This window comes from Mercenaria mercenaria, chromosome 1 (assembly GCF_021730395.1).
Source record: "Mercenaria mercenaria strain notata chromosome 1, MADL_Memer_1, whole genome shotgun sequence".
NCBI classification, from domain to species: Eukaryota; Metazoa; Mollusca; class Bivalvia; order Venerida; family Veneridae; genus Mercenaria; species Mercenaria mercenaria.
In genome coordinates this window covers 72,806,386-72,829,444 of record NC_069361.1, presented here as the reverse complement: position 1 = coordinate 72,829,444, position 23,059 = coordinate 72,806,386, and the positions used below count along the sequence as shown (strand labels likewise).

The 23,059-nt window shown below is 34.5% G+C and overlaps 1 protein-coding gene across 1 annotated transcript; it reads right to left on the bottom strand.

The window, feature by feature from the left end:
* Nucleotides 1-3,121: 3,121 nt before the first annotated feature.
* Nucleotides 3,122-22,249, bottom strand: LOC123534249 (proteasome subunit alpha type-3-like). Its single transcript, XM_053517549.1, has 7 exons — nucleotides 22,143-22,249; nucleotides 17,704-17,786; nucleotides 16,728-16,851; nucleotides 13,564-13,665; nucleotides 6,645-6,660; nucleotides 4,550-4,614; nucleotides 3,122-3,709 (listed from the first exon to the last, which is right to left on the bottom strand). The coding sequence occupies exons 1-7, from the start codon at nucleotides 22,161-22,163 to the stop codon at nucleotides 3,653-3,655; spliced, it is 468 nt and encodes a 155-aa protein (XP_053373524.1). The 5' UTR covers nucleotides 22,164-22,249; the 3' UTR covers nucleotides 3,122-3,652.
* Nucleotides 22,250-23,059: the final 810 nt, after the last annotated feature.

Sequence of the window (23,059 nt, the reverse complement as noted above, 5' to 3'; positions counted from 1 at the left end):
TGATGGATCGGTTGTTTCATGACGGTACAACGTAACCACTGATGGCTCGGTCGTTTCATGAAGCTCCTGGTACCGCGGCTTCTAGAGCCCTGGCACTTTTATTTCTTTTAAATTAGGACGTTAGAAAAATTGACTAACGATGACGCCAATATCAGTTTTGTATCACGCTTTTGTGACGATTTTTGCCATCAATCTGTCTCAGTTTCAGGTCACCTAGTAGGATATACTTTTGAAAGTCAGTCTCCAAATGCCATTTCATCATGCAAATATTGGATGGCCACAGCTATGAACCTTTCCAACGGTCATCTTGTTTTAAAGAAGAATCAACACAATGTAATAGTCTTCATGTAAGCTGTGTTTGTGCGCCGGATAAGCCAAAAGTGAATCAAAATCTTATTACCTATGAACTACAAGATGTTAAAAAGCAGCATCCATTTTGTGTTGTTTAATATATAGATATTTAATTCATGGTACAATGTCGATATCTAGCTGAAGTCTACATTTTTCCCTATTAAAATACAATTAATTACAGCAGCTTAAAGATGTGTTATATTCTGCTTTTGGATGGAAGAATCAACACAATGTTATAGTTTAAGGTGACTAGTCAAAAGCCTAAACCGAATCAAAATCACATTATCTGTGAACTACAAGATGTTAAAACGCAAGCAGCTAACTTGTTCTCCATGTTTACTAGAAACTGCCTGCTCAAGACAATGTCACGTGACCATCTTATCATTAGTCAGCTATAATGGCTCGCTAGCTTATAAAACGTCCTTTCTTAAGTCCTAGTGGGGAAAAAGTATGAGAAGTTTTCCCTTGCTTTGGCATCCTCTCCCCTTTTACTATGAGTAAATTTATCGTGCCCACCTTAATTTCGGCTGCCGAAATCCTAAGGCGGTGCCCGATTGTTTTTTCCTGTTTATATGTGTGCGTTTGTGTGCTTGTGCGTCTGTGTGTCTTGGACGGTGCCCTACAGTGTTGTTATATCTTACTTGTCTGTTTATCTATGTAAGTTAGTTATGTGTGTTTGTATTTTGTACACGAGTGTCTGCGCTGCTGTGGTTTACGTTGTAGGGTAACTGTGATTAAGGAACGTAGCATTCCCTTTTGAATATTCATCCTTGTTCCACTTTCCCCTTTAACCCCCATCCCACACACCTTTCTACCCGTTACCCCTTCATCCCAACTCTTTCTATATTTTGCATAAAATTAAAATGTACTTATTGTATTTTTTAAGCAACCCGTCTATAATATTTTTCCGTTTCAGCTTCTTTTTGTTGTGGGCCTTCTTTGCAAATACGTGGCTCTGAGGTTGTGTTTGTGGTGCTTTTTGCTTCCGAGAAATCTACCCTTACCTATAGCGAATCGAGACCAAGACTTATACGATCGTATTTAATGTTCTGATGTAAAGAAATAATTAATAATTATTGGCCCTGTTAAACAAGGATATTTTAAAATATTACATTATATTTTAGTACATTATTGAACAAAACAATTGCGTTTAATTAGACCGATTATGGTCAGTTTATAAGCTCATTGAATTGTTTTGTTGTTTTACCAAGATGAAAATTGTTCAATCATAAACTAGAAATGGTTAATATTGGTTTGTTTCAGTGTAAGAGTTTACCCTTGCAACGTCACGGGCATTGAGCAATGCCATAGACAAAATCCATGACGTCACAATGTTAACATATTGTAAATCAAAGCCTTGAGATGTCTGGTAGTTGCGGGTTTTGCTAGAGTTATTTTCATATTAAATGCCAATCTATAAATATACATGTATAAGAAACAAATACTAATATGCCTCGATCTAAGATAAACTCTGCCTGACCTTACATGAACAGCTGGAAGTCAGTGATGTAACCATGGGCTGGAATATCTAACCATTGACAGATCTTATATAATCTAAATGGCCAGTGTGAATGGATAGAGGGTGAATAAGAACTGCTTGATCATTGATAATTCATCCGCATTGTTCATGAATGGGACTACTTTGTGTAGCACATGAACAAATTCCTTTGGATGTGATTTGGCTTCAAATAAAGATGCTACATGATTGTCAAAATAAACCCGCAACTAAAAATAGAAATAGTGTATTCCAAAACGGTGTTTTCTGGGCCTAATCATATATAGTTAAATATTACATGTACTTGTGGATGTGCACGGTCGTTTGTACTGCTAGGTGCTCTGCCGTAATTGGTTTGATATATTGTGATTGTGATTAGCTGGTATAAATTCTCTCTATTTATAATAATTTATAATGCGTACTTGTAACTTAACGTATGGGAACGTAAGCCGTTCTGAATTTAAATTATATCCCTTAATGCACATCTATAAAATTCATTGTATCCTCTGGATACAATTAACTTTCAGGGAGAAAATATAGCTTCTCTGATCCAAATCAGTTAAAAAGACTAAAATTTACTGCTGATTTGTGAGACATGATAACAGAGATTTGAGTGTAACGGTATATGCAAATGTTGAACCAGTGCGAATGTGTAGTACAATTCGTGTTTGTATATAAAGCAGTATCGAAACAAATGTTATTGGGTTAGTGGTCTTTTGTGGAATGTGCATGATCGTTTATACTGCTAGGCACTTTGCTGTAATTGGTTTAGTATCTTGTTTCGATTAGTTCGCCCGCCCGCTTAGCTCAATAGGGAGAGCGCAGATCTACGGATCGCGGGGCCGAGAGTTCGATCCAGGGGCATGTTCTGACATCATTCGTCCTCCACCTATGATTCATGTGGGAAAGTTGGCAGTTACTTGTGGAAAACAGGTTTATACTGGTACAGAATCCAGGAGCACTTGGTAGGTTAACTGCCCGCCGTTATATGATTGAAATACTGTTGAAAAACGGCGTTAAACCCAAAACAATTCTTTACAAACTATATACAAAGGGTCATAGATCTCGTCTTACTAATGCAACTCGGGAAATCTGACTGAAATTTGCAGGTTGGCGTTTCCCTATAACAGTTAAAATTTCTACCGTTTTTTACATATGACTTCTGATTAATGTATGGACAGAAAGACGGACCGTGCAAAAACTTTGGCCTTCTCCAAGGAAATCATTTATTCATACTACATCCTTTTAAGGCAACCAACCAACTCAATAACACAGTGACATTATTTAGCACTTTTATTCATAATCATTAATGAATTATCATGAAAATAATTTGTGAACAAACTATCAAAATGTTAACATGTCTCTATGCCAGACATGTAGGATTATGTCACTGTCCCCTGATATATCACTTGACAACATGTCATGCAACTGAACACGTTAATTTATTAATTTCTTAAATTCCATAAAATTTAAAATATTTTCCAAACATTGTATTGAAATTGTGTGTATTCAGACAAAAGGGGATACTGAAGTAGTAAAAAATTATCATTTTCAATATTCAATTCTGTGGTACTGGGCCACTGCCTTGATATATCACTATGCAACTGAACACAAACACTTCTTAATTACTTTCTTAAATTCCATGAAAATTTAAACTATTTTCCAAATTTCATATTGAAATTGTGTGTATTCAGAGACAGACTGTTCATAAACAAACAATTATAAAGTATATTATATAGCACTGTTCTGCATCCCTATAGATGATGACAATGATGGTACTAAAAATGTTCCAAATGTTAATGATAATCACAGTATCCAATACAAGTCCTCATCATCACTATCATCTGATTCCTCAAGAGATTCCTGAAACATATAAAGTGTTGCAGTAAGAATTTTTACTGTATTGAATTAGACATACACAGTAGTTGTAAAAGCGGAACTAGTTTTCTGGTAAGAGCTGTTTGTGTATGCCCAATGGTAGCTGGTTATAAAAAGGACATCTAAGCACACATGCTAGCCCAAAAATTTATATTAAGGGTATTCAACAGAATTATGTCACACAACAGTAGTTCGGTAGAAACAATTTTAAAATTAGCCTTGACCTTCTGACTTCTGGGTTATTCAAACTAACTGTAAGGCAGTCCTTGAACTTTGACCTAGAAGTCTATAAGGGTCAACTGCTAACCATTCTCCAACATGCACTGAAGTATGATGCATATAAACTGTAATTTATTGGTTTTGTGTAAAAGGTTGGCAATGTCAGTCATTATGACCATGACCTTTCACCCTTTTAATCAATACACTTCAATTTGAAGACTAGGGATGCATTAGAAAAACCCTGCAACATTTGATTGCTTGGCAATGCTTGCTCTTGGTTACTTAAAAACTGCTATATATGTGTTTTTCGTTTACTTTTGTTTTGTTTAGAATCACTGCAACACACTTTTGGCTACATGTCGACTTTTCCAGCTTTTGATGGTGGAGGAAGTTCCCAGCTGACCCTCTGAGAATAGTTTTAGGCATGGTTGGACACCTTTGTAGAACCTATGACCTAACGTAAGCCAGCTGGATGGCTTCTTCACATGAAGAATTCTAAATCCAAAGTGAAGTTTTAAACCTAATTCAGTGAGAGGCAAGTGATTAGAAGTCAGCAACACCACTTGCCCACGGAGGTAAACAACAGAATATTCTGCGCTTCCTTACCTTTGCATATTTTTCAGCATCTGTAAACACGTTCTTAGGAACAAGCTCATGTCTACCACCTGTCACTGAAACAAAAATTTAATGAAGGCAATGAAATACTGAAGTCAAGCGGTAAAACTTACTCACTTGTTGAACTGAAACCTAATAGAAAACAGCTTTAAACTTTTTCAGGAACCTCTGACTAAAAATTTACTCAAAATTAAATTGTCCTGAAAATCTGTACATTTCATCATATTATGTGGCCAGTAAAATTCAGTTTTAAACTCTGGAACGACCTTTTCTGCATAGGTAACCAAAACAAGAGGACCATGATGGTCCTGAATCGCTCACCTATCCCCACATGACCCAGTGTTGAACTGAGTATGACGTCATTATTTCTATTATTTGACATAGTGACCTAGTTTTTGAGCACATGTGACCTAGATATCATCAAGATAAAAAATTCTGACCAATTTTCATGAAGATCCATTGAAAAATATGGCCTCTAGAGAGGTCACAAGGTTTTTTCTATATTTCGACCTACTGACCTAGTTTTTGAAGGCACGTGACCCACTTTTAAACTTGACCTAGATATCATCAAGGTGAACATTCTCACCAATTTTCATGAAGATCTCGTGAAAAATATGGCCTCAAGAGAGGTCACAAGGTTTTTCTATTTTTCGACCTACTGACCTAGTTTTTGACCGCACATGACCCAGTTACAAACCTGACCTAGATATCATCAAGCTGAACATTCTCACCAATTTTCATGAAGATCCGTTGAGAAATATGGCCTCTAGAGAGGTCACAAGGTTTTTTCTATTTTTAGACCTACTGACCTAGTCTTTAACCCCACGTGACCCAGTTTTGAACTTGACTTAGATATCATCAAGGTGAACATTCTGACCAATAATCATGAAGATCTCATGAAAAATATGGCCTCTAGAGAGGTCACAAGGTTTTTCTATTTTTAGATCTACTGACCTAGTTTTTAACCCCACGTGACCCAGTTTCAAACTTGACCTAGATATCTTCAAGGTAAACACTCTGACCAATTTTCATGAAGATCCATTGAAAAATATCGCCTCTAGAGAGGTCACAAGGTTTTCCTATTTTTAGACCTACTGACCTAGTTTTTAACCCCACGTGACCCAGTTTCGAACTTGACCTAGATATCATCAAGGTGAACATTCTGACCAATTTTCATGAAGATCCATTGAGAAATATGGCCTCTAGAGAGGTCACAAGGTTTTTCTATTTTTAGACCTACTGACCTAGTTTTTGACCCCACATGACCCAGTTTCGAACTTGACCTAGATATCATCAAGGTGAACATTCTGACCAATATTCATGAAGATCTCATGAAAAATATGGCCTCTAGAGAGGTCACAAGGTTTTTCTATTTTTAGATCTACTGAACTAGTTTTTAACCCCACGTGACCCAGTTTCGAACCTGACCTAGACATCATCAAGGTGAACATTCTGACCAATTTTCATGAAGATCCATTGAGAAATATGGCCTCTAGAGAGGTCACAAGGTTTTTCTATTTTTAGACCTAATGACCTAGTTTTTGACCCTACGTGACCCAGTTTCGAACTTGACCTAGATATCATCAAGGTAAACATTCTGACCAATTTTCATGAAGCTCTTATGAAATATATGGCCTCTAGAGAGGTCACAAGGTTTTTCTATTTTTAGACCTACTGACCTAGTTTTTGATGGCACGTGACCCAGTTTCAAACTTGACCTAGATATCATCAAGATGAACATTCTGACCAACTTTCATAAAGATCCCATGAAAAATGTGACCTCTAGAGTGGTCACAAGCAAAAGTTTACAGACGCACGTACGCACGACGGACACCGCGCGATCACAAAAGCTCACCTTGTGACAGGTGAGCTAAAAACAAGATTTTAGGTTTGAGACCAAAACAATATAACCATTATATATTATACCGTGTTTTTTTTTTGTATTTTCAGTATTAAACATTTCCCTTCTGGCCCAAACTAATCATTTCTCAAGAACTTTAGTAAATATATTCTACACAAAAATTAAGTTAATGAGAAGTTTGGACAAGAGGTAAAAAAAGCTGTAAAGTGAAATTTACTACCCAACCCAACTCATTTTCAAGCTAAAAATTTTTTGTTTTTTACTTCATTGAAACATATAAATTTGTAAAATAAAATATTGCATTTTTACTTAACAAATTTTTAGCCTATGTTTTAATTCCAAAAAGGGAACATTTTCCCTTTATTTCGTAACGGTGAAAATTTTTTTCCTAAAACCATATTTTGTACAAAAAAAATTACAAATTAAAACCCGAAACTCTGTGTAAATGAAATTCCAGTCAGTTTCAAAAGAAACTTTAAATGTTTTATTATAATAAAATAATCTATGAAGTTCAACATAAACATATTTCTCATTAGGTACTGGGCTGCAATAAACTTAATGTTTTTGAGAGAAAGACATTCACTCAATACTGATCAATGGCTCAAGCACCTGGCTCAATCATGCTAGTATAATTATACAAATACAGTGAAACACTGATCAGTGAGCATTGATGACTCAAGAATCAGAGATCACCCAAAAATTTAAGTATCTCCAGTTTTTTTCCTTGTATTCCTTAGTTTGGATTTTAAAACCCCTTGTAACTAAAGTATTTTGCTCTTTCCCTTTTCTTCCCTTTCCAGTATCATGTTGTTATTGTATTTTTTTTTAAACAATATTAATAAAGTAAACAGCTGTGATCGTGTGGGAAAGCACTGAAGCATTATGTAAAATTTATAAAAGAAAATACATTTTTTTGTACTTCTTTCAAAAGGCTCACACGCATGTCTTCACTAAAAATTACAAAATGGTTGTTAAAAAACGAATAGTTTGTCAACTGAAGAGGTCTGACCTTACTTCTCCCAATTTTGGTGGACACCCTTTGAAATAGTACATTAAAATCTTTAAATGCTTTTTTACTCCCCTTGTTTATAAGCGATCCCCCCTTAAGTATATTTGTGTAGCCACTAAAAAGCAAATATTAAAAAACAAATTAGATAAGAAGTTGTTCAAGTAAATCTGGTAAAAAATAATAAAAGAATTTGTTTAAAATAATTCTTTTTTAAACCCCGGTATCCCCTAAAACCATTACAAAATGAGCCCACTGGGAAACCAACATAGTGGCTTTGCGACCAGCATGGACCAGACCGCCTGCGCACCGCGCGTTGGTCAGGACCTGCTTTTTCGTTTCAAAGCGTTTTAAGCAATTACAAAAACCCGTTAGCAAACGCATGGACCCCTGACCAGCTGCGCAATGCGCAGGGGGTTGGACCCATGCTGGTCCCAAAGCCACTATGTTGGTTTTCTCAGGGCGGGGCTAAAATGATGTTTAAGCCAAGTCTGTGAAGATCCTTTAAAGTGGTTTTCAAGGAAAAAACTTTAGATGGGTTTTGTTTTAATTTTGCTCCATGGCCCCTAAAGGGGGATACTTTGAAAAAATTACAGTAAAAAAACCTTTAAATACAGAATTTGCTTACCAATTACTGCAAATTTTTTTTTTAATGTTTTAAAACAGTGTCATACGTGGGGGGGAAATAATATGAAACTGTATGAGTACAATTGGAACTTTTTGTCTCAGTTTTGGGCAAAAAGACTACATGTATGACCAAATATCCTTTAAAAATAGTTAAAAAAATCCCTTTTTGGGCAAGTGAAAACTTGCTGTTCGGAAAAGCCAAAATTTTTTGGACATCGCAAAAATGCTTTAAAAAAACACGACACCCCAGTTAAACCAAATGCATTCGCTAAAATAAAAAATTTTCTTTCTTTAAAATAATCATTTTCACCATAATTTACTGCGAGCTTGGGTCTTAATCAAGCAACATTTTGGGGTTTCTAAAATCAAAAAATTAAGTTTAAAAAAAGGAAAACACAAACCCTTTTTTTCTCATTTCGTTTTTGCTGTTGTTTTGCTTTCCCTTTTGCACACCAAGTAACCCTTTTAAAAAAAGATAAAACACATTAGATTAAAATTTTTTTATAGAAGTTTTAAAATAATGCAGCAATGATTTATCACCCATTCTAAAAAACACACAGTTTTTCTTACACCTCAGGGTGTAACGAATTTTCTCCATATGGGAAAAAACACCTGAAAATTCTGTCCGGGGCATGAAAGAACTGCATTAATATGATCTAGGTTATCGCTGCAGCAAAACTCCTATTCTGTGGCACCAAACATAATTGAATTTTGGTTTTAATTCCTTTAATTGAAACAAAAGTAGGAAATATAAAACACTGAATCATAATTTTAAATACCTGCTTTTATCAAAAAGACACAGAAAAATAAAGTGTTAAACTTTTAGTTACCCTTTTATTTGTTTGATTCCAGGCCACAAGTGTTTCAGATTTAGAAATTTGTTTACAGTAAAAATGTGGTGAATTTAAAAAAACAGTTCTTTTTTTACAAATAAAAAAAATTGGGATATTTTTTCCGCTAGTGAAACAAGAATGACTGAAAAGGATATATTGTGAAAAAAATAAGTAAAGCTTCAAAGAAACCCCAGTTTGGGCTTTAACATACATCTGGGACCATCAGTAGGATCGATGAACCAAGTAAACAGTGACCCAAAATGGTCGTATGAATTTAATGTATGGCATGTAAAACATTACTCTGTCAGTTAAAGCTGAAAATAAACAAAAAAATTCAAAATTTCTCACTGAAAAAAAACAGAACTAACTGTTCCTTCTAAAAATTTGGGATATTTTCATGTTTTTAATCCAAGTATCAAACATATTTCCCATGATGCATTAAAAAAAAATTTTCAACTTACTTTCAAATAAAAATTTTCGTCAAGAAAAAAGTTATTCAAACTGCCTTATGTCATTTTCAAAACGAAACTCTTATTATCAAAAGCCTCTGAAAAAAAGAATATATTTAACTAACAAAAGACTTTTTTATAAATTTCCACATCCTTTGTTGTTTTTTTGTTGTTATTTAAAAGGCTGCCTCCGTTTTGCTAAAAATGATCTTTTTTCCAAATTAAAAATTTTTTCAATTATGAACATCCGAAATAAGTTTTTCTTTTTAAACCATTCTTTAAAAAGCCAAAAATAGCAAAAAAAGAGCTGTCTGATGACAGTGCGGGGTGGACTATTTTAAGAATTGATTGAAAAAATGTGGGCAAAAAAATTAACATAGAATTCAGACAAAAGAAAAAATAGATTAGACAAACAAAGCCAGTATTTGTTGGGTTTTGAAAGTCTTGCACTAAATGCAATGTGTGAACCAATTCAAATGCAAAAAAGGGCCATAATCAGCCAAAATAGTTGTCAGAGTTATGTTCCCTTTCCCACAGATGGAAATCATAATGATAAACAAGTGTTCAAAGTTTAAAATAAGTCAAATAGTTTTGCAAAAAATGGTTGTATGAAACAGGCAGATTTTCAAGTCCAAAAAGGGCCCTCATTCAGCCAAAAAAGATGATAAGTTTCTACCTTTCCTACAGATATAGCTATTTTACTGAATAATATAAAAAATTTTTAAACCCTATGTCAAAAACTTTACAAAAAAATTGAATGGTACGAAAAAATTTAAACCCAAAATTTCTAAGTAGAAAAAGGGGGCCCAAAATTTAGCCAAAAAACCTTTAGGAGTTATTACCTTTGCCTATAAATGGTCTGGTGAGGTAAACAATGGTTTTAAATTTTAAAATTTATCTCAAAAAAATTTTTCAAAAAAGAATGGTAGAAAAAAATTTAACCAGATTTTAAAGTCAAAAGGGGCCATAATTCAGCCAAAATCCTCGATGGAGTTTTAAAAACTCTTGCCCTATAATAACACGGTGATGCTAAACAAATGTTTAAAAATTTTAAGCTTTATCTCAAAAAACTTTGCCAAATATGAACTGGTACGAAAAAAATTAACCATGTTTCTAAATCAAAGGGGCCATAATTCCCGCCCCAAAAACTTTGATAGAGTTTTGTTTTCTCTTTTCCCACAATGGCCATGGTAATGGTAAAAAGTGTTGAAAGTTTTGAAGCTTTATCTCAAAAGTGGAAGGTAGAAAACTTAAAAAGGGGTGACCCCCACGCCGTGGTGAGTGGTAGCTCTACTTATTTTCAAATAGTCTAGCTAAAAAAAAAGGGTGATTGCATGGGAAACGACCCGGGTGCCTGGTAATAAAAAAGTTTTCTGTTGTTGTTTTTCCAATAGCCTATAGAGGATTAAGGTTTAATGCACCTTCAATATAGAATTTATAATCAAGGGAACTGACCTTGCGTAAAGCTTTCAAAAAGTTTTTTGATTTTTATCGTAAAAAGTATAAAAGAGGACCCTATGGTCCTGAAACGCTCACCATTCCACATACCCCGTTTTCAACGAGTTGAATCGTTATTTTATTATTTGACACAGGACCTGTTTTTTTAGCACATGTGACCTAGTATCATCAAGAAAAAAATTCTACAAATTTTTATGAAAAATCCCTTGAAAAAAAAATGGCCCCTAGAGAGGTCACAAGGTTTTTCTTATTTGACCTAATGGGCCCGTTTTTGAAAACAGGACCACTTTTAAACTTGACCTAGATACATCAAGGAACTTCTCACCAATTTTTATGAAAATCTCGTGAAAAAAAAGGCCCCAAGAGGTCAAAGGTTTTTCTATTTTCCCTATACCTAGTTTTTGACTCACATGACCCCGTTACGAACCTGATTAGTTCATCAAGTGAAAATTCTGACCAATCTTCAGAAATCCATTGAGAAATATGGCCCCAGAGAGGTCACAAGGTTTTTTCTATTTTTAGACCTACTGACCTAGTTTTTACCCCCCGGACCCCGTTCGAATTGATTAGTTCACAAAATGAACATTTGACCAATAATCATGAAGATCTCTAAAAATATGGCCTCTAGAGAGGTCACAAGGTTTTTTTTTTTTTTAGATTACTGACCTAGTTTTTAAACCCCCCTGACCCAGTTTCGAACTTTACCTAGATTCTTCAAAGGAAACATTTGACCAATTTTTATGAAGATCCATTGAAAAAATGCCCCAGAGAGGTACGGGTTTTTCCCAATTTTGACAATGACCTTTTTTTGACGGGACTGACCCCGTTTCGAACTTGACCTAAAAACATCAAGGTGAAATTCTGACCAATCTTCTAAGATCCCTTGGAAATATGGCCCCAAAAGGGGGCACAAGGTTTTCCCTTTTTTAGATTATGACCTAGTTTTTGATCCCCCGACCCGTTTCGAACTTGACTAGATATCATCAAGGGGAACATTCTGACCAATATTCTTTAAGATCTATGAAAAATAGGGCCCATAGAGGGTCCAAGGTTTTCTATTTTTAGATCTAGACCCAGTTTTTAACCCCCCCATGACCAGTTTCGAATTTGACCTTATCATCAAGATGAAAAATTTTGACCCCAAATTTTTATGAAGAGCATTTAAAAATATGGCCTCTAGAGAGGTCACAAGGTTTTTCTATTTTTAGAACCCAATACCAGTTTTGACCCTAAAGTGACCCGTTTTCGAAATTTTCCTGTATCATCAGATAAACATTCTGACCCAAAATTTTATGAAGATCTCATGAAAATATGGCCTCTAGGAGGTCACAGGTTTTTCTATTTTTAGACTTACTGACCTAGTTTTTGATCCCACGTGACCCAGTTTCGAACTTGACCTAGATATCATCAAGGTGAACATTCTGACCAATTTTCATGAAGATCTTGTGAAATATATGGCCTCTAGAGAGGTCACAAGGTTTTTTCTATTTTTAGACCTACTGACCTAGTTTTTGATGGCACGTGACCCAGTTTCGAACTTGACCTAGATATCATCAAGATGAACATTCTGACCAACTTTCATAAAGATCCCATGAAAAATGTGACCTCTAGAGTGGTCACAAGCAAAAGTTTACGGACACACGGACGGACGACGGACACCGCGCGATCACAAAAGCTCACCTTGTCACTTTGTGACAGGTGAGCTAAAAATGACGAATACTAAAGTGTTTCCGTAACATATACCCAGTAGTCTGTCAGTAATAGGTTTCAAGGTATTCTTAAGAAATACAGCATTAATTTCCAAATATCTAAAATAATTTTTTTTTCTAACGATCTGGAGACTAGTGTCTTTAATATGAAAATAACATTTTAATTTCTTGCTAAAACCAATTTTAAATTATTGTCTTCTCACAGATTTGTCACAGGTTCGAATATCTGTAAATCTGATTTACAGTAAAAATCACATTTGAGTCCTCTATCTTTGATTACCTGAATTTACCTCCCTTTATTGCTCTGACAGAATAAATCCATTTGCAATATTGAAAACCGTATAAATATGCATATTCTCTATTTAGACTGCTGCTCTATCTGTTTCCATATAAAATTAATTTTAAAAGCCTTATGGAACTTTTAAGACTATGCTTTACAATTTAAATGTAAGTATAATTTATCGATGCTGACAAACTTTTAGACACCGGTTGCAGTTGTTTTTCTAACATTTCTGAAATATTCTAAAATAGTCTCCTTGTACAACAAGTTGCAGCATATAAATTATTTTTAGGCTAATCGCATGTACAGAACAAATATAGTTTTCCTGAACAAGGAACACTTATAACTCAATTATTCACAGTATTAACTCACTACAGAGTCTGGAATGTGGATCAAAGCTGTGATTCTCAGTTCTGACATGCAGAAAATAATAAAAATATTACATGTATACCGTAAGTAACAGAGTTAAGGCCTTTGAATATATCTAAACTGCACATTTTTTTAATTTATACAAAGCCATGTTTCAAAGCAATCTTTGTGAAACAATTACCAAACTTGGTTACTGAATTAGCATCAACAGATTATCATTAATTTATCAGTAAATAATAAAAATATATCATGTATTAATAAGAGATTTAAGGCCTTTGAATATATCAAAATTACACATTCTTTAACTTAATATACAAAACAAATTTCAAAAACAATCTTTGTGATACTTTTACCACACCTGGTAACTGAGTTAGCATTAATGGATGATCATAATATCTTTAAACAACACTTACTTTAAGTGGGATAGGAGAGCCATAATTTGATCTGTAACTAGCTGCCTCTTCCCTTGATGTTTCAACAATCTGTCTTGCATCAGCTAACAATCCTGCAACAGCCTATATGAAAGAAAACATTGAGTTACTGATTAAAACAACCAGTTAAAGACATTTCACAGAAAGCAATACATCAGTAAATTTTGCAAAAAAAAAACATATTAAAGCCTTTTGCATATATGTCTAGCATAACCTTGGCAAATGACAACACTGAAGAGAAAACACAGATCACAAAGGCAGACATATTCTTTCCCATTAAATAAAATTCATAGTTAATTAATCCCTTTAGAGCAATACATTTGAGCTGCACCATGAGAAAACCAACATAGTGGCTTTGCGACCAGCAAGGATCCAGACCTGCACATCCGCGCAGTCTGGTCAGGATCTGTGCTGTTTGCTAACGGTTGCTCTAATTGCAAAAGGCTTTCACAGCGAACAGCATGGATTCTGACCAGACTGCGCGGATGCTGGTTGCAAACGATTTATGTTAGTTTTCTCATGGCGTGGCTCAAATACTTTTATGTCTTGCCAGTGGGGAATGCACTGTATCCTATTATAAAGTTCTGTGAGAATACATTGCTTTCCACAACAATGACTGGTTTTCCAGGTAGCAAAGATTTATGTTAAAATGACTTGAATGGCTACCTGAGCTAAATCAAGCCATATTGAGTTGTTTGGTCATCACATAGTCTATAAACTAGAAATACATTCTGCATGCCCACAGGCAGAATGTCGAGCCCGCCAGCTGTCTAAAAAAAGTAACATTAAATTTTATTACACTATCTGGTGATGTCAAAACTGATTTACACTAGCACCTGTATTTGCATAATTATGGATTTTTTTTTTACCAATTATAAAAAAAAAACTATATATAATGTAAGTCCACACAAAACTCCTTACCCGGTAAAGATAGGTCAAAATACACCTAACAAGAGCTGTCCGTAAGACAGCACGCTCGACTTTTCTCAGTGCTTGACTCCGAATTAGAGCTTTGCCAGTAAAAAAATTCCAAGTTAAAAAGGGACATAACTCTGTCAAAATTATAATCAGAGTTATGGGAATTGTGTCTCCTAGTGTAGACTTTGATAGTAAATAGCTTTTTAGAGTTTCAAGTCAAAAGCTTTAATAGTAACAGAAATATTTGACTTTTAACAAAAAATTCTAAGTTAAAAAGGGGCATAACTCTGTCAAAATTCAAATCAGAGTTATGGGGATTGTGTCTCCTGGTGTAGACTGTGATTGTAAATAAGTATTTTAACTTTCAAGTCAAAAGTTTTGATAGTATCAGAGATATCTGACTTTATCGAAATCATTAACCAAAAATGCTAAGTTAAAAAGGGGCATAATTCTGTCAAAATTATAATCAGAGTTATGGGAATTGTGTCTCCTTGTGAAGACTGTGATTGTAAACAACTATTTTGAGTTTCAAATAAAAAACTTTAATAGTAACAGAGATATTTGACTTTTATCAATTAAAAAAAAAAATCTAAGTTAAATTAGGGCATAATTCTGTCAAAATTCAATCAGAGTTATGTGGATTGTTTCTCCTGGTGTAGACTTTGATGGTAAATAAGTATTTTAAGTTTCAAGTCAATAGCTTTGATAGTAACAGATATTTGACTTTATCAAAAACTTTAACAAACGCCGACGCTGGGGCGAGTGCAACTAAGCTCTACTTTTTCTTCGAAAAGTCGAGCTAAAAATTGGATGTAACATGCATGCTGTAGTACATGTACCACAGAAAAGTGGTCACAATTTTTCCCCACAGTCAGTAATAAACAAGAGCACCGCCTTGCGGGTGCAGAGGCTCATCTGATTTTTTTTGTCTCTATATACCGGTAATAGAAATATTGTCCTACACATGATTTTCTATGTCCAAAAAGGGCCATAATTCTTGCAAAAAGAGGATGGATAATGTTTCTTGCTGTACAGAGTCAGCTTATGATGGTGAACAACTGGTGTAAGTTTCAAAGCAATAGTTTACTTAAACATAAAATTTAACCAATAAATCAGATATTTTTTAAGTCCAAAAATGGCCATAATTCTTGCAAAAAGCAAGACGGAGTTATGTTTCTTGCTGTACAGGGTCAGCTACTGATGTGGAACAAGTGTTGCAAGTTTCAAAGCAATTCCTTTGATAGTTTAGGACAAAAACAGACATAAACATAAAACTTAACCAGGCAACGCCAATGCCGATCAAGTGATGACAATAACTAATCTTTTTTCCCCAAAAAAATCAGATGAGCTAAAAAATTACAATATAAGCTAGTTATAGTAATACCAAAGGGAAGTGATTCTAAAAAGAAGGTTTCCCCATGGTGTTGAACGTATGTGCCAAGTTACATCAAAATCCCCTTATGCCTGAAGAAGACATGCTCCATCTTCACAATGTCATTCTTGTATCTGACCTTTGACCTATAAGTGTGACCTTGACCTTAGACCCAGGGACCTGGTTCTTGCGTATGACACTCATGGTGAACAGTCATGCCAACTTACATCAAAATCCCACCATGCATGAAGAAGAAATGCTCTAAACAAAGTTTAATTTGAACTTTGACCTCCACCTGTGACCTTGACCTTTGAGGTAAGAACATGAGGTTTGCGCACAACACACCTTCTCATTGAGGAAAACATTCATGCCAAATATAAACCAATTTGGTCCATGCATGTCAAAGTTATGGTCCGGACAATCTTCAATTTGATCTTTGACCTCCAACTGTGACCTTGACCTTTGAGATAGGAACATGGGGTTTGCCCATGACACTCCTTCTCACTGAGGTAAACATTGATGCCATATATAAACAAGATTGACCCATGCATGTCAAAGTTATGGTCTAGACAAAATCGAACGGACGCACGCAGGGATGGACGCACATACATCGACCCGCCAAAAGTGGTGACTAAGCCAAGCTCAAGCGGGTTTGACAAAAATGATACAAGCCATATCTATTTTATACACTTCATGAATTTATAAAGCAAGGGTACCTCAGAAAAATGCCTGAGCCTTCCAAGAAGATATTCATTTCAACACCCAAAAGTCAAATGGCTGCTTACTTTAAGGCTACTGGCACTTGTGAACAGTACTAGAAATCATGTATATTCATTGATTTAGATAAAATACTAACCATTCCTATATGTCTATCAATATTGAAAATTCTTTTGTTGGCCCCTGTTTCATAAAGTTTTGATGTGACAAGTTTTTCAACTCCGAACACAATTCCATCCTTTCCTCTTATTCCAATAGCAGTTCTGAAAAAAAAAAGAATAAGCACCATAGATACAGTGAAAATTCTTGAAGCTTTTGCTATATATAAAATTTACACTTAAGGGATGATGGTGAGCTCAACTTGCCCTGACAAAACTGTTTATGCAGTATGTTTAGATGAACAATTTATATGACAAAGGCAAAGGATACTCCTTCAAAGTCCACATCGGCACTTGACCCTTTACTTAAGACTTGAAGGAAAGATTTATGTCTATGATATTAACAACTACCTCAACCTGCTTGTATATTTATTGAAAATAAGTTTAATGATCAATCATCCAAGCAAAACCTTAACTAGCAACACAGCTGGTTTTTCATCATTATATTGGGAAGAAGCCCTAGCCTTTAAAATTGGAAAATTTCATATGCAGTAACTGCTCATTTTTAGGGGGAAAAGACAATTTTATTAAAACTACAATTGGTAGTTTCCTAATCCTAAATATGAACTTTACTTCCTTTTTGTAGATATTTTTTCTTTTACTTTTTTGAAGTTTTTCTGCCAGAACTGGAGAAAAAATATTAACCTTGTTTTCAAATAGGAAGTGGCCAAATACCTGAGGATGAAAAGCCCTAATTCATCAAGACTTTAAATGTTCACGAATCAAGTTAGTATTAGTTAATATGCTATGCTGAGTGGCAGTCCAGTAAAACATTGTCTTTTTTTCCCTTTTTCCTAATAAAAGCATTTTAATTTCTTCTTTTTCATGGTATGAGGCTTTTTTTTAAATTAATTATAACTTTTTTTATGCATCCAAGCTTCTCATTGGGTAAACTTAGTGTAAAGCTTATAGTCTTTGTTAATCTATATATTAAAAAATTTCAAACAATATACCTACCCACTATTTTCTACAGCTTTTAGTGCATACTCTACTTGGAACACTCTGCCATCAGGAGAAAACTGAGATGCTGACAGGTCATACTACAAAGAAATACAAAATAAACATTAACTGTTACCAACATAAGCAAGAGGTTCATAGTGGCAATAGAATAGATCGCTTACTTGAACTTGACTGATTGAACTTGACTGTATGTATGACACACTGAAACATGAATGGTAACAACTGTTTCATGTGTTTTGAGTATAAACTACTAGTGGCACCTAAAAGGCATCAAGTGCCACCATTTGAACAGATTTGGGTGAGGATCTTACAATTTATAATTGTGCCATGTGTATGGACAAACTTTCATAAAGATTCACAGAAAATATCATTCAAAGGTTTCTTTTTCTGTTTAAAGCTCCACTTCTAGCATGTCTAGTGACCCCAAAAATGGGACAAGTGCCCCAATTTGAAAAGAAAATGAGTATGTGAGGACCTTAAAATTATATAACAGACCAAGTTTGATGAAGACCAATCAAGCATTTCATAAAATAATATTTTTAAGATATTTCTTAATCTTACTTTAGCTCTGCCTGTGTGTTTGGGTTTATCATCCTTTTCAACAATATTTCAGTCATATATAAAATACGGACAGAATTTGTGATAATAATCTGAGGCTACTTGTACGGCTCTCTCATATGATACGAACAGTGAAATAACCCACAGGTGGTTATTCGTACGGCACTTTTGTATTACATTGTACTGAATTCATTCAGCCAATATATTTTTCAACCGATTTCTTTACGTTTCAATTGCAAGTATTTCAAAAGTATTTAAAACTCTTTAATCCTGTAAAAAATACGATCACAAATTCAAAAAATAATAATTGCAATTTGTATGTGGATATTGCAAGCTTTTATCAAATTCTTGCTTTTCCTGTGACCGATGAATTGAAATAATAAACTTACTGTTTTCTTTAGTATTTCAACATGGATTGAACTCATGAAAAAAGTTGCCCTTTTCTTTGTAAATATATTATTTATAAATTTATAGCTCTCACTCGGGTTGGAGGTTTGTTGAATATGAAATTTTAACAGTGTTTTTCGTTGTTTTAGATACATTATAAATAACAGAAAACAGAATTATTCATTCCTGACACAATCACAAATTTGATAAATTATTGATAGTAATATAGTCTTAAAAATTTGCACTTTGCACACTGTAATCAGAAATATTTTATCAGTTTTCTGCAGAGCTCCAGATAAGATGCATATTTGCGTAAATATGTTTTGAAATTTACGAAAAACGCATTTAAAATTAAACCTACACGTACCACGGCTTTTCATCAGGAAATTGGGAAGAGGCCCTGGCCTTTCAAATTGGGAAATTTATGCGTGATAACTGTCCATTTTGAGAAGAAAAGCTATTCATGGAAAGATGGTGTTTAGTGTATAAATTTGAACAGTAATAAATATTTTCAACTCAAATTTAATTTTTACTGTAATAGACTAGACTACAGCACTTTATTTTTCAGACTTCAAGTTTCACAAATCTAATCACAGGCCGTTTCTTCGGTGGTAATATTCAGGTACTCTCGAATTTACGCTTTTTTACCCGTATAATTACTGCAGAAACACATTACATAAAAATTGCCGACGGTTAAGTTTATTTCCGAAAATCTTCGTGAATCTCCGAGAGCCTCACCTCGGACAGTGCTAAAATTAGAAATTAGCGGTCTCGCGAGAGCGCTAATTCAAGTCCATGCATTAATTAGATATTTCACCAAAAATTGTGTTTGCGCTACATTTTTGCCGCGCTAATAAATGTACGCCTACAGTACTTCGTAAAGTTGAGCTAAAAATGGTGTCTCATAAAGCAAACGCTGATGATATTGTAAAGAAATGCAATTTTCTTCTTCAAGTATATTAAAGTGTGTGACAAGAGATGACTCGGACAAAGCCTGTCGGATCGCTAAGTCCGTGATTTATGACATATTATCGGTAACTGTTGAAACAGCTGAGAAAATGCGGAAGCACCATGTGGGTGTTTCAGAAAAGAAAAAAAAACACTGACAGTCAAAGTATCACTTGCAGTCAAAATATCACTGGCTGTTGGTGGATTGCAGCGGTCAATAAATGAAATTATGATGTAGTGTAAGATGTAGTGTATGCAGTAAACAAAATGTTAAAACTATCTGAATAAAGGCTAAACAAATATTCAGGAAAACAGCATTGGTCGACAAAGGCACGTCAGCAGAGCACATGAATTCCGGAAAATTATACAAACAAACAGTTATTATTATTACCCTTTAAATGATTTCGAGACTGAAATACCATTTAGAAATTCTAAAATACCCTTTTGAAAAAATATCTAGGAGTAAAATACCCTTTGAAAAAAATAAATTAGCATACATGTCAAGTTCCCTGGACAATTTTCCAGGAGATTTCTGTTGAAAATCCAGGAGGTTTTATCGACCACCATTTTCAAGGAAATTTTAGGTCAAATATTAAACTGTAAAACAGATTACATCTAAACCATTTCCTTTCAGACTTGATTAACAGATTTGAACAATGGTTTCAGGGATTGTAAGTTGCATTTTAAAACATATTTTTTTAAAGTATTGATTTAAATTTATTCAATTATTATCTTTTAATAAGCAGAGGAATTGATGAAATTTACTTTATTTCCTGTAGTATAGTATCCAGTGAATAATCTGCAGGTCTTTTTGACATTCCTATTCCTAGAATTTTAGCCCATGAGCAGTAGCTAAGATAAATTAGAAAAAAATCTATTTCACCATTTTAAATTCATATAGTATTAAAAAGTGCCTTTTACTCAATAAAAATAAATTACAAAATCATACCTGTTACAATGTTAGAACCTATTTCAAGTTGTTGACACTTCCTATTTATCTATTCCAAACGTATTTCTAAATATCTTTTCCCACTTAAACCTTCTGTCTATCATATCAATGTAAACTCGCCAATTAACACAATCTAACACCTGCCTGCAGAATGTCATCACAGCATGACCTTGTTAAACTTTTATCGATAGAGTGATAAATTATGTCAGCTGCAGTGTGTAATTAGTTTTGGATTTAAACTTACGCTACTGGAATGTAAAACTGTCTGGCTAAGGCGGGCATCTTTCCAAAATTACACTAAGGTATTATGCTTTTATGGAAAAATTATTTTCCAGGAGATATTTACATGGATATTTAAGTTTTCCATATGTCCGGGGAATTGGGTCTGAATCCGGGAAAATACCCTTTAACCTAAAACCTTAGTTTACCTGGAGCTCTGTTTCTGTATTTCTCAAAACTGTAGATTTTATTTTAACATGATTGTGCTAATAAATTGTTGAATTTATTTTACTACTTGAGTAGAGGGCTATTTAAATGAATTTTAATATTTTAATTCCAGGATCAATGAGTTATAAATACTTCCAGGTTTTTTTTTTTATTCTATAGCAGCAGCCGAATATCGGCCTCGTCCCCCAGCCGAGGATTTCCCCCACAGCCAAGGATTTCCCCTACCGCAGTCCGAAATTCCCCCACGTCCGAAATTCCCCCCCTCCGAAATCGTAAACAAAGCAAGGGAGATTACTCCGTTAGTTCATATTGAAGCTTTACGATAATGTTTTACAACATCATCGGTTTCGATACCAAGCGTAAAAAAACTAAAATATCAGAGTCATTTTCGAAGGTAAATGGGGATTGTTAAAAAAAACTTCTTTTTTCATCGGCAAAAGACGTAAGTATATGTCTCATATATATGGACTGGTCTTCATCTATGTGCTTATTTGCTAAGTGATAGTGTGTATAGTTGCTAAAAGTTGCAGGAATATGTAATAAAAACATAGTTTAAAGTGTTTATTATGCATAACTGTAAATTTCCCCCCTCCCCATCCCCCCCACCCCGTGGAAAAACTCCCCCAAAATTGCTCGTCGCACGCTATTTTCTCCCCCCAATGACAGGCTGGGGCCCCTTCCCCCAGTTGTAAAAAAAACCCCTGACTTCTACAATTGAAACGCAGAGAAATTGGTTGAATGACATCAGTATAATGTAATAGAAAACTGCCAAACTTATAGCAACCTTCTGTCTATTTCACTACTCATATGAGAGAGCCAGTTATTCGTACGGGAGCGTACGAATCAGCCACTTCCGTGCAGCAAACCAGGTAATGGTGCACTAGCCTTCCTTCTATTGCATTGATCGCAAATGGTACTATTTAAAAATATGCTGAATTTGTAAAAAAACATATTTATTGACCGCAACATATTCGCAGTGTAAAATTTTACTACGCTAACATATTTGCTGCGAATATCAAGTGGGTGGGGTATGTAAACAAACAAATTACCGCTTAACTTTAGCATTGATAGAAAGGATTCTTAACTCAGAGAAGGGCAGTATTTAATCTCTCATTTTTACTTAATTGAAAAATAACTGAAAACTTACTCCTGTTCCGATAGAACTCATTTTGCTTCTTTTTTAAACTATTTTTGCACAAGTCATGCAACTAAACAAATTTTCACGCATGCGCCTTAAACCGGATATAAACGCCGGTGTAAAAATAAAAATCGAAAAGAATATTTTATCCGAAAAGAGATTATAATTTGAATGATTCCCAATCAGGGAGTACCATGGAAAATGTCTAAGAAATATAATTTATGAATGTAGAATATGTTGTTTTGATTCCTGCTCGAGAGTGAGGTGATAGTGGTAAACTTAATCAAGATTGCTTTCACGGAATGTTGGGAAAGGGTTTCTCAGTTTAAAAATTATCACACAGTCATAGGTATTAAAGGAAAGGGTGCCGTTGGCCAATTCCATCCAAACAGTCATCAGTAATGGATCATCTTCCCTGGCTCAATCAGAGTTTTAAGAGAATGAGAAGACGTAGTACGGTCATTTAAGTGTTAGGATATGAAACAAATCTTCTAATCGGAAAAAGTTACTAGACCTAAAACACTTAGTGCGGAAAAGGGTCAAAGAGGCTTATCACAAATATCTTGAAAACATCCTAAATCTACATAGTACTGATGCCAACCTTCCAAGTATACCAAATTCTAAGAAACTTTACTCATTTATTAAACATTCCAAACAAGACACTTGAGGGATTTAGAATCAGCAATAGTTACTCAGATGTTGGTATTATATATCATTAGATATTTCATGGACAGTCAGCATCTCTAAAAGGAAAGGCTGTAATAGTTATACGGCATCGGATGTGTTAGATTGTTTGTTTGGGCTTAGCGCTGTTTTTTCAACAGTATTTTCGTTATGTAACAGTGGGCAGTTAATCTAATCAGTGTTCTTGGATTTTGTACCAGTACTAACCTGTTTTTCGATATTAAATGCCAACTTCCCTAAAT